Genomic DNA, 11,266 nt, shown 5'->3' on the forward strand with positions numbered 1-11,266 from the left:
ATCACAACACCTCTTTTTTACCTATCCGGTTGCTAGAGTAATGTGGAGGACAGTGGGTTGCGTTTTGGGTACAGATAGTTGCCCGAACAATCTGTGGCAATACTTTGTTTGGTGTCATTGCTATCTTCCTGATGGGCAGAGGTTCTATACCTTTGGCTTGGCTGCGTTATGCTGGGCAATGTGGAACTGTCGCAATAAAAAAATCTTTGAGTTCAAAGAGTTGAAGTCTCCTTTTAATGTGGTGTACTCTGCTTGTGGGTATATCTCTTATTGGGCAGGATTGCTGTCGGGCGAAGATCGGGAGGCGATGGAGCGTGGCTCTAAGATGCTGAGGATCAACACTTCGAGCTTGATGAGAATCTGCGTTGCACCGAGCGATGCGACGCGTACCGGGTGAAGATGGAGTAGCGGTGCAGATGGCTTTTGACGGGGGGCGCTGAAGTTTCTTCCTCCTCGCGATCTTTCTGGGGACAATGACTTTTAGCTGTCACATGCTTTATTTTGCTAGCTTAGTACTAGTAGTATGGCTGTCTGTGAGACTTGTGCTCCTGCGTGAGCTTTTGGGTGTGGCCTATCTGAACTGGCTTGTGGTGACTTGAACGGTTTAGATGTTGGTAGCTGCTTTGGTGTGGCCGGGTTTTCGCCCCATGATGAACTGTCTGTTGACGGGTGTTCGTCGTGGATTTTTCAGTGATGCTTTGAGCCCGCTTCCCCTTTCTAGGTTTCTTGGGTGGTCATGTTGAACTGATGTTATTTTCGTTATGAGAGTAATGCAAAGGGTAATGCCCGGCTAAAAAAAAAGCTGATTTTTTGAGCTAAATTTATAAGCTGAAATGAAATGACCTTACCAATGGTGCGTTTTACTCCTGAAACCCTGGATGAATTCTGAGCCCAGATCATATGGGCCGACGCGCCACGACGGCAAAAGCCGACATTTCTGTTCCGCTATACTCTGCATCCCGAGTCCTGTTGCGTTCTGCTAGTATGCGTTTTTCTTCACTGACCCGAGGCTGAGAGGGGCCTGACCTAAGCAGCCATGGCAGCTAGCCATCCATCCTATCTACCCGCCCCAACTATCATCTGCCACCTTTAATTCGCTCCGCCGTAACGCGATGCGGCTGCACTGCATGCCCCGAGCCAGGCCATGTGCCCACCCAACATGGCACGTTCCCTGCTCTGCTCTCCCTGCTCACACACAAACCCGAACCCATCTCGTTGCTTAGCGCGTACCCGATCCGGTTTATAAATAGCCCCACCGCACCACGGCCACCTCCCCACTCCCACACAGGAACCGAGCAGGCCATCCCTCACTCCCCACCGCCACTCGTCAGATCCACGCACCACAGCGCGCGGCATGGGCTCCCTCCCCCTCGCCGTGCTCGCGGCGCTTCTCTGCTGCTTCCTGGCCGTCGGCGGCGGCGCCGTGGAGCTCAACACCACCGACCCCTCCCCCTTCGACGTCGACCTCAACGCCACCGACGCCACCAAGTACTGGGGCCCCTGGACCCCGGCCAGGGCGACTTGGTACGGCCAGCCCAACGGCGCCGGCCCCGACGACAACGGTGAGGATGATGCTCCACACCCCCTCCCTCCCTCTCTCTGGATGAATGCTTCTTCTCTCTTCTTGCGCGAGCAATGCGGCTCATTCCTCGGCGCTTCTTTGGTCTTGCTAGGTGGTGCCTGCGGCTTCAAGCACACCAACCAGTACCCGTTCGCGTCCATGACCTCCTGCGGCAACCAGCCATTGTTCAAGGACGGCAAGGGATGCGGTTCATGCTACAAGGTAAATTTAATACTACGTAGAAGAGAAACAGTTTACAGTTACTGTCAAACTAGGCCGATCCCCAGCGTCTGACAGCGGGCCCCGCATGCGCATAGTAATGTATCTGTGGGGTGCCTGTGTGTGTTGAGTCGCTTTCCGTGAACGAAAACGTCTTTTACTGTGCGGCGGAGAGCCGTTGCAGCTCAGGAAGCGCGTCGATTGGCGCTCGGCCTCTCCGGTGCCTGAAGCCGAAGCTGACGTTTCGTTCCGTTTCAGATCAGATGCAGGAAGGACATGTCGTGCTCCGGCAGGACGGAGACGGTGATCATCACCGACATGAACTACTACCCGGTGGCGCCCTTCCACTTCGACCTCAGCGGCACTGCGTTCGGCCGGCTCGCCAAGCCCGGCCTCAACGACAGGCTCCGCCACTCCGGCATCATCGACATCGAGTTCACACGGTAAGAATTAGCAGCAAGCCAGCAACACCTGCAGCGCCGTAGCAGTACCAGTGCAACATTGAGAATAAATATGTACCGCCATTTTGCAAAATTCTTGGTTGAATTTGCTGTCCACCGTCCGGTCAGTTAAAAGTTGGAAAAAAAGTCGGGCGCATTGGATCCACCCAAACCCAACCGCCCGCATTACTCCTGGCCGACCGGACACGGGCACGCGCCACACACACACACACTCACTCTCCTCTGCCCCGCACATGCATGTGCAACAGCTAGTAGTAGTAAGCACACAGGGCTCAGCTTTATTACTCGGGCCCAACCCACCCGCCTTTTGCAGCACGGCATATGCGTGCCCTGCCACCATACGCCACCGGCCAGCCCATTCCCGTCTCGTATCACAGAGCAGCGGCTGGGCCCCCGGCCGAAAGATACAATATTCCGCCGCAAGAACTCCTTTGATACAACAATTTATACTGAGTAGAGTACGATCTTGTGATGAATTGCAGGGTGCCGTGCGAGTTCCCGGGGCTCAAGATCGGGTTCCACGTGGAGGAGTACTCGAACCCCGTCTACTTCGCGGTGCTGGTGGAGTACGAGGACGGCGACGGCGACGTGGTGCAGGTGGACCTCATGGAGTCGCGGGGGCCGGGCGGCGGCAAGTGGACGAGGATGAGGGAGTCGTGGGGCTCCGTCTGGCGCCTCGACTCCAACCACCGCCTCCAGGCGCCCTTCTCCATCCGCATCCGCAACGAGTCCGGCAAGACGCTCGTCGCCAACAAGGTCATCCCGGCCAACTGGAGGCCCAACACCTTCTACCGCTCCTTCGTCCAGTACAGCTGAACCCACCATGATTCCGTTGCTCGGAGCACCAGTAATGCTACTACGCGGCTAGCTGCTACGGTCAAGTGAGTCAGTCGGTCATTGGGAGTGTACGGTCGTTTGCGTTGAGTCGTTGTAAACTGTATCGGGTTGGGGTGGTGTCGGTGCGTCTTTCTAGGTGAGAAAAGTTTGGCTGGGTGTGGGTCTGGGTCACTAGGGGTGTGATGAGTCGTGTATTGGCAAATGGGAAAAGGCCGTGTGGGAAATGGAGGAGGCAGGCGTACAAGATACGCTCTCCCGCCCACTCTCGCCTTTTATAATTTATATATCATTCAAGGCGGTGATATTAATCGAAAGTATATTGTTACTACTACTACTATATGAACCATGTTTATACTTGTGCCTCCTTTTCCTTTTATTATGCACTTCAAGTTTCTTTTGGTCTATTATGGTTACAGCTAAAAATGCTGAAAAGCATAAAAATAGTTCAGTGTGGGAATTTAATTTCATCGCATCCTACACAATCTCATAGTTCCGGGGCAGTGTACCATGATCCAGCAAAAGGAAAGGGAAAAAGTTGGCGCCGTGCATTTGAAAGCACAGATCGGTTCCCGCGCGCGGTAGATTTGCAAACCTGGCGGGAAGAACGGACGGCCTTTAGCCTTTTACCGCTTCTTTTACTGCAGGCAGCAGCAGCACATGATTGGTTGCCGGTAAAGCACGCGGCCGAATTATCCAATCTCCCTGCGGGCTGCGGCCCTCGATAAAGACACCACTCCCCACCGTAGATTTTCTTCGTGCCACCAGCACCGTCCTGCCAGTTCGACGCGTACGACTACCGTACCGACTTTAGCCGGAGAGAAATTCCCCCGCCGGCTCCGGTCAAGCAGAACAGTGCGCGGCACGCAGCGATACAAGAGCGTCCGGCCAAAACGAAGCGTCCCGTCTTCCGCCGCCGGGGTCCGGGCCTTCGAAATCCCATTAGCTGTACCGCGTCGCTTCCTTGCAGCTTGCATGCTGGCGATCCCTGCCCGTACGAGTTATCGTGGCTCCCTCGCTCGGTCCAGATCCCCACCCCAGCACAGCATGTTCTTATTCTTATCCTGCACGGGCCCGCCTCAGCTCACCGTCGTCGGAGCTCAGAATCGGCACCGCAAAGCTGGTAGAGCCCTGTTCCTGTTCCTCGGTGCCGCGTCGACCGATCCGATCCGATCCGGCCGGGTGTGTGATCATCAGGGACGTCAAATCGAAACATAGGCTGGCGCTCTGGGGTTGGCACCCGCCGGGCGGGGGAGCCACAGCTGGGGGTGGGGGTTGGCCGGCCGACACCGGTCTTCTTTTGGGCGCGCATTTCCCCCTCTTTCTATCCGCGGATCGAGCTGGTTTCCCCGCGGCCCGCGGCATGTGCGCCGCGGCCCATGGGGTCAAAAGGTGATGTGTACCCTGTACCTCGCCAATGCCGGGCCGGTACGGCGTCGTCTTTACCAGTTCCAGTTGTGACCCGCCTCCGCCTAAGCATGTGTGTCGGTGAATTCCATTATCATCTCCCACCCGACCCGACCGGCACGCACCGGAGCATATCATGATTATCACTGTTGAAGCTAAGCAGAGCGCTCCCACTAACAGTACTACCGACTGTTAGCATAGTGTGGACGAGCGGTCCAGCAACTCCACCGGGATGCCAAGAGAGCAAGCCATCGCGTCACACCGCGCGGGGAAATATCTCTGCGGCGCACGCAAATCTGCAGACGTGCCTGCATGGAGGTCGATAGCGTTGGGGAGTAAAAAAGATCCGATCGGCGGCGAGTGGTTGGCGACGGTGGCGGGGTAGGCTGCGCAATGATTGACTGAGCTGACCTGAGCTGAGCTGCCTCCAACTCCGACGGTACATTCATTTGCCGGCGGGCTGGGAGGGACGGCCCACCGGTCAGCGAGACGGTGACACAAACAGCATGTCGAAAGCCGGATGAGGTTAACCTCTCCGGTCCAATTTCCAAATCATGTGCAATTGGGTGATACTGTAGTACAAACACATCTTCTCCAGGTAACCGGTTGGCGGTGACTTATACGTACAAGCTAAGCAAAATGTTGTCAAAACGATATACGTACAAGCTAGAATGATTTTAGTACGACAAATCATGTGCAATTGAGCGTAACATACACGATGCTGCAGGGTGCCGTGGCGCGTCGACAGACTTTCATGTCCAAAGGGAAATGCTGTGCAGGTGCTTGTACGACGTAGTACGATCACTCTTTGGAGCTGCCTGGCTTGGTCTGCTGCTGGCCTAGCTTCTGGCACATGGCCATCATCCTGCTGTACGCCTCCATGCCGTTCGGTTGAGCTTGCTGCTGTTGCTGCTGCTGCAGCAGAGATTCGTGCCACCGCGTAAGAATCAATCAGAGGTTCGGAGGGAACAGTGCGCCAAGATTTGGATTTTGGACTACGTGCGTACCTGCGCGTTCTGCTGCGCCGCTTGGCAGGCGAGGAAGGCGGAGTAGGCGTCCGGCACGGCGGCGACGGCGGCGGCGGCGGGCTGCTTCTGCCGGTCGGCGCCGGCGCCGGCGTTCCAGGGCTGCATGGTGACGAACGGGGTGGACGTGTGCATCATGGGCTGGGTGAGGCCCGGGTAGGCGGGCTGCGCGAGTGGCCCGGCCATGTTGATCATTCCCAGGCCCATCTGCGCCATCTGGGCCATCTGGGCCATGTTGGCCATGACGGACATCTGGGCCAGCTGAGGCATGGCCATGGGCATCATCATGCTGCTCATCCGGTTCATCATCTGCACCGTCGCCTGCAGCTGCTTCAGGTGGTCGATCACCTCGTCCAGCATCGATGCCTTGTCCGTCTGCGTCAATGGAAAATGACAGATCGACTTTTATTTATCTGAAGATATATGTTCGATTGTCTTGTTCGGTGATTCCCGTCGAGAGATACAGTACCTTGCTTGAGTTGGGGACGAGCTTTTGCAATGTCTGCATCTTCTGGTTGATCCTGTCCCTTCTTTTCTGCAACAAGGAGTCACGCTTGAGTTAATCAGCAAACTGCATAACAAGGCATTTTAATCTTCTTGTTTAAGGACAAACATGGCACTTCCTCTTTTTTTTTTGAGGAAGCAAACATACCACTTCCATCTGATAAAGACAACTGAAAAAAGAGAAATCTAAGAAAGACTTGTCCGAATTGAATTCAGGTTTCGTCCTATTAGTTTGAGCAATTGTGCTATTAAGATTTTCACTAAAGCTATGACTTCTAGAGCTCCTGTTTTATTTGACAAACTTATTTCCCCAAACCAAATTGCTTTTATTAAAAGGAGGTTTATATTAGAAAGTGTTGTTATGGCCCATGAGGTGATACATGAGATTCATAGAACTAGGACCAGTGGTTTAGTTTTGGAACTTGATTGTAAGAGAACTTATGACAGAGTGAGTTGGGAATTCCTTGTGGAGATGCTCTCTTCTATAGGCTCTTATATTAGAAAGTGTTGTTATGGCCCATGAGGTGATACATGAGATTCATAGAACTAGGACGAGTGGAACTTGATTATAAGAAAGCTTATGACAGAGTGAGTTGGGAATTCCTTGTGGAGATGCTCTCTTCTAGAGGCTCTGGAGATAAATGGATTAAATGGATTTATAGTACTTTATTTCAGAGTTCTTTTTGTGTGAGAATTAATGATACATATGGACCCATTTTATTGGAGGCGGAGAGCTTAAACAAGGAGATCCTTTGTTCCCCTCGCTGTTCAATTCGGTGGCTGATGTGTGTCCAAAATGCTACCTAAAGTTGTTCATCATAACTTTATCTATGGGATCCTTCCTCGTATGATTCCCAGATGTGTTGTCAGTGTGCAATATGCAGATGATACCGTCCTCTTCTTGGATGCCTGGAACATACTTGGAATTTGAAATGGATTTTATCATGTTTGGGGAATATTTCTGGATTGAAAATAAATTTCCGTAAAAGTGATCTCCATACTGTTCATGTTAAGGAAGACCTGGCTTTGTTTTGCCTAGATATTTTATTGTCATATTGGTTCTTTCCCTTTTAAATATTTGGGTGTTCCCTTGCACTTCAAAATATTGATAAGGGAAGATATACAACCAATCATTGACAAAATTATCAAAAACATTTCTGGTTGGCTTGGCAAGAACTGTCTTACAGGGGCAAACTAATCTTACTTGCCACTTGCATAGCTAGCTTGCCCACTTATTTGATGTCTATTTTGAAATTCCCCAAATGTGTTATAGAGGCCATTACTTCCGAGATGTATCTTTTGTTTGGGGGTGACATGGGGGATGAACACAAGTATCGCCTAGCTAGCTGGGGACTCATATCTAGGAGAAAGGAATTTGGTGGGATGGGGTCCCTAATCTTAGGGATTTTAACTTGTCCATGCTCGCGTGTGGGAGCAAAAGATTCTTTGACAGTAAATCCAATGATTGGAAAACTCTCTTAAATTTCAAGTATGGGACAAAGAAATCCAATATTCTTTGTGCTAAACCTGGTCTGGAATCTCAGTTATGGAAAAGTGTTTGTTGAGCTTTTTCCTGCTAAAACCTTTTATAAATGGAAATTGGGCAGTGGAAACAGTATTGGCTTTTGGCATGACATCTGGATTGTTGTTTGTTCACTTAAAAACCTTATACAAGGATCTTCTTGAAATTTTCCAACAACAAGATGCTATTGTTGCCCAGGTTTGGGATGGGCTGATTCTAAAACTTACCTTTAGAAGGTGTGTAGATGAACATCATCTCAGTAGATGGATTGAGGTGGTGTCTCTAGTGAAAACTAAAGTTTTGTCATGTGATAATGATACTCCCATCTGGATACTTGAGCCATCTGACATACACACTGTTAAAACCATTTATAAGCTGATTAACTTTTGTGGGATTTCTTCCGAACAAGTATTGTGATGAGGACAAGTATTGGTGTGTGAGGCCAGTTAAGATGTGCCACTCCCTGGCGGCACCAGGGCGTCCAACCCTAGCCATGAAAGAAGGGCCGAGTGTGTGCCCGCCCTGCCGCCGCTACTGCCGGCGTTGGTTGCAGTGGTGACGCACCCCTACTCCATAAGTGGCGAGGACTCTCACGCCCTGTTCCTGCCGATGGTTCTAGAAGCTGTGGCGGTGGCCTCCGTCAGCTACGCGGGCGGTGACGAAGCTACCGCTAGTGCTAGGTGTCCTCCGATGGTGGTGGGAGGTGCGTCCTGGCAAGATCCGGGTGGTGACCCTCACTCTTCCGGTTGGGTCGACCTGATGGCATGGACGGCGGGTGCACCAAGGTTCCGACAGCGCTGCGGCTACTGGCCTGGTGACCGTATAGGACAGCCTAAGCGAAGGCGGGAGCTGACTGGAGGTGCTCTACGGTGACTGGTGGGCGGCGGTTCGTAGCACCCGGTACGCGCAGTTGGTAGTCGAGCTTCACCGGGAGAAATCCTATCTTTGGCTTTTGTTGGATCTAGCAATGGCGACACACGCGGGCATCATACTCTTTCTTGGAAGCATCGCCCCTGTGTGGTGTTCCTCCCCTCTCCTCGTGGCCATAGCTCCAGAGGGAAACCTCATATCCGTAGAATCGGGAGATGAAGGCGCCTTCGTGCCATCGTCCTCCTTGGGGGCATCATCTCGGAGTCGGCTACAACTGGAGACCGGTGGATGGCGTCATCTTCGATGTGTGGGTTGTTGTGGTGGCCGTTCCAAGGATGCATATTTCTATTTGGCAACGATGATGACATCGAGAGGAGCTTGAGGTTGCAGCTCGGGCTTCGGTAGTCGGATCTTCCTAGCGTGTGCGAGGAGCTCTTCTATGGTTGTCTAGTTGCTTTAAGCCGGAGCTGCGGTGGAGCGAGTACAGGTGGCGAGGATGATAGGCACTCGGTGGTCGTTTGCGGAGGACACGGTTGGCATAAGTCCTGTATATTTCCCTTGCAAAGCTTGTCGTCAAAGTAGGAGTTGTCGGTTGTTCGTGCATGTGTTCATCCGTTGACATGTATGAAGTCTAAGCAACAAATCACACTAGCTAGCTACCACTTGTATGTGCGCACGTTTCTATATACCCCTTATAGAAATACACTGAATGCTCAAGTTGGTTGAAGCTAGACCTAATTAAAATGCATGTCATTGACTAAAAGTACGAATAACCAAATACTAATAAAACTATATAACATATACTAGTATGAAGTCTAAGCAACAAATCACTGTCATGCATCAGTGCAGAAGAGATAGTTGCTTACACGCTCAGATTCGTTATGGATGGCAGCAGCCCGGCTCCTCTTGGTAGAAATGGACGACCTCATTGGAGCTTCGCCCTTGATCACGACGTTCTCTGCTTCGTCATACAGCCCGTCTCTCTTTTGTATCTCAATAGACGCATGCACCGATTAGATAGACTCAAGAAAAAACATAAGCATAGGGAGTCTGCAAGCCCATACGGATCAAGACAAGCTGGATCGACGTACGTGCATGCGAGATGCTTACGATCGAGACATGCATATGCAGGGTATGTGGGGTGACGTGTGAGGCTGTTAGCCCAGAGCTTTGCTTGCCTGCGACCGACGGCTGAAGCAGCGGGAGTCGCTGGCGCCTCCCCCGAAGCTCGTGTTCTCCGTCTCCGGGGAGCCGTGGTCCAGCGACGTGGAGTTGTTGGTCGTCGTGAACCCGCACAAGTCGTCAGCGCCGGTGCCGCAGGGCTCCAGAGTGAGCAGCGAGCTCTCGCCGCGGCCGGGCGCGACGCTCCCTTGGCTGGCGCACACCCGCCCGTCCTCGCCGACCACTCGTGCCCGCTTCCTCCGCACGTCCCCCTCCGCCGGGTCGTCAACCCTCGCGCACGGCACGAGCCCGTCGGCCGGCGCGCCCACACCGAGCCAAGGCGCGGCGGCTGCAGGCAACGGCTGCCCGAGGTGCGACGTCGACTGAGACGACAAACGAGCGGCCGCCTCGCCCACCACTGCCTCGAGCGTCTCCCGGTGATCTCCCGCGCCGCCGATGGCGTGCATCTGCGCCGGCGGCGGCGCGGCCGGGTACTTGGGCACCGACCGGTTGAGCAGCCCCTGCCAGAAGATGTTGCCCTTCTCCCACGTCAGCTCCGCCACCTCGTCGTACTGGTCCGGCATGGGCATGGCAACCGGCCCCGTCAGACCGCTGTCTCCGGACGCCATGCGCTGCGTCGACCCGGCGGACACCGGGTTGAGCCCCGCGCTAACCGTCTCGTCCAGATCCCAGCTCGGCACGCACTGGTTATTCATCACGCTCCACCACCTCCAATGCCAAGCTATATATATACCCCGAAAGAAGGACCGGTGGCTTGCTGTGTCGTCCCGGGATTGGGCCGGCAGAGCAGGACGGAGGTGAGCTAGCTATGTGTGTGTAGCAGTAGGTGTAAGCTACACTACCATATACTACGTAAGCACAGTATATATGGTGGTCGTTGGAGAGCACGGCAAGGCAAGGGCGGGGAGGTCGCGGAGGCGGAGATAGTTATGGAGCGGTGCGTGGAGGAGGCAGCACGGGTGCACGGCGCGCGCGGAGGCGTGTGTGGCGGAGCCATGCAGTGCGCGTCGGGGGCGGAGGCGAGGCGATAGATGGAAGGATAGGTGGAGAGGGGGGCAGGGAGAGGGACGGGACGGGGAGAGGGAGGGCCCTGGGCTTGTGAGGAGGAGCCGGGCACGTAGCCGCCTCGCCTTCCACATGACCACGTACGAGTCCAGAGGAAGCGCTTGCATTGCATGCGTTTTCAATCCAGCTAGTAGCTCGGACGTTTCTTTCGCGCCTGCCTTTCCGGGGCTGTCGGGCCGGAGGCGTGCAGCCGTCGGGTTCCCATCGGGTGGTGGTGGCGCGGAGGCAGCGGGCATCGGGTGCTCCTCTGATTTGTGGCTCCTGGACCTGGTACAGTTCCGAATCCTGTGGGGCAGGCAGGCACCGACGGCCGGCGAACTCTTGAAAACTGCATGCACGTGTCGACCGTACACAAGACGTGCATGCACCGGACCACTCTCCGATTTACGGCCGTTTCACGTTGCGGCCCACGACGATAATTCTGTATATTCAGCCTTTTTCGATAACGTGGCATGGGCCCACCTTAGCCCGGTTGCCTCGCTGGTGTTCCTGGCTTACAAAACTTTAAAACCCTAAAAGAAAAAGTTAAAACATAATGCAGACGCAGACACTTACGAACAGGTACATAAAGTCATGGTAGGAACGTACGCACAAGCACCCTATCCTTATGAGCATT

The 11,266-nt window shown here is 53.7% G+C and overlaps 2 protein-coding genes across 3 annotated transcripts; one reads left to right on the plus strand and one right to left on the minus strand.

The window, feature by feature from the left end:
* Nucleotides 1-1,263: 1,263 nt before the first annotated feature.
* LOC125513316 (expansin-B4-like) lies at nt 1,264-3,409 on the plus strand. The gene is made up of 4 exons (XM_048678403.1): nt 1,264-1,562; nt 1,674-1,783; nt 2,039-2,223; nt 2,724-3,409. The coding sequence occupies exons 1-4, from the start codon at nt 1,355-1,357 to the stop codon at nt 3,055-3,057; spliced, it is 837 nt and encodes a 278-aa protein (XP_048534360.1). The 5' UTR covers nt 1,264-1,354; the 3' UTR covers nt 3,058-3,409.
* Nucleotides 3,410-4,989: 1,580 nt separating this feature from the next.
* Nucleotides 4,990-10,621, minus strand: LOC125513325 (transcription factor UNE10-like). 2 transcript variants are annotated; one of them, XM_048678419.1, is made up of 5 exons: nt 9,582-10,621; nt 9,270-9,386; nt 5,977-6,042; nt 5,490-5,882; nt 4,990-5,394 (listed from the first exon to the last, which is right to left on the minus strand). In XM_048678419.1, exons 1-5 carry the CDS (start codon nt 10,278-10,280, stop codon nt 5,284-5,286), a joined length of 1,386 nt encoding a protein of 461 aa, XP_048534376.1. In that variant the 5' UTR covers nt 10,281-10,621; the 3' UTR covers nt 4,990-5,283. The 2 variants fall into 2 exon arrangements, with proteins under 2 accessions (XP_048534376.1, XP_048534369.1); XM_048678412.1 differs by having other exon boundaries at nt 4,990-5,397; nt 9,582-10,618.
* Between the last annotated feature and the right edge of the window lie 645 nt (nt 10,622-11,266).

The sequence above is a fragment of the Triticum urartu genome, chromosome 1 (genome assembly GCF_003073215.2).
Source record: "Triticum urartu cultivar G1812 chromosome 1, Tu2.1, whole genome shotgun sequence".
In the NCBI taxonomy this organism is placed as follows: Eukaryota; Viridiplantae; Streptophyta; class Magnoliopsida; order Poales; family Poaceae; genus Triticum; species Triticum urartu.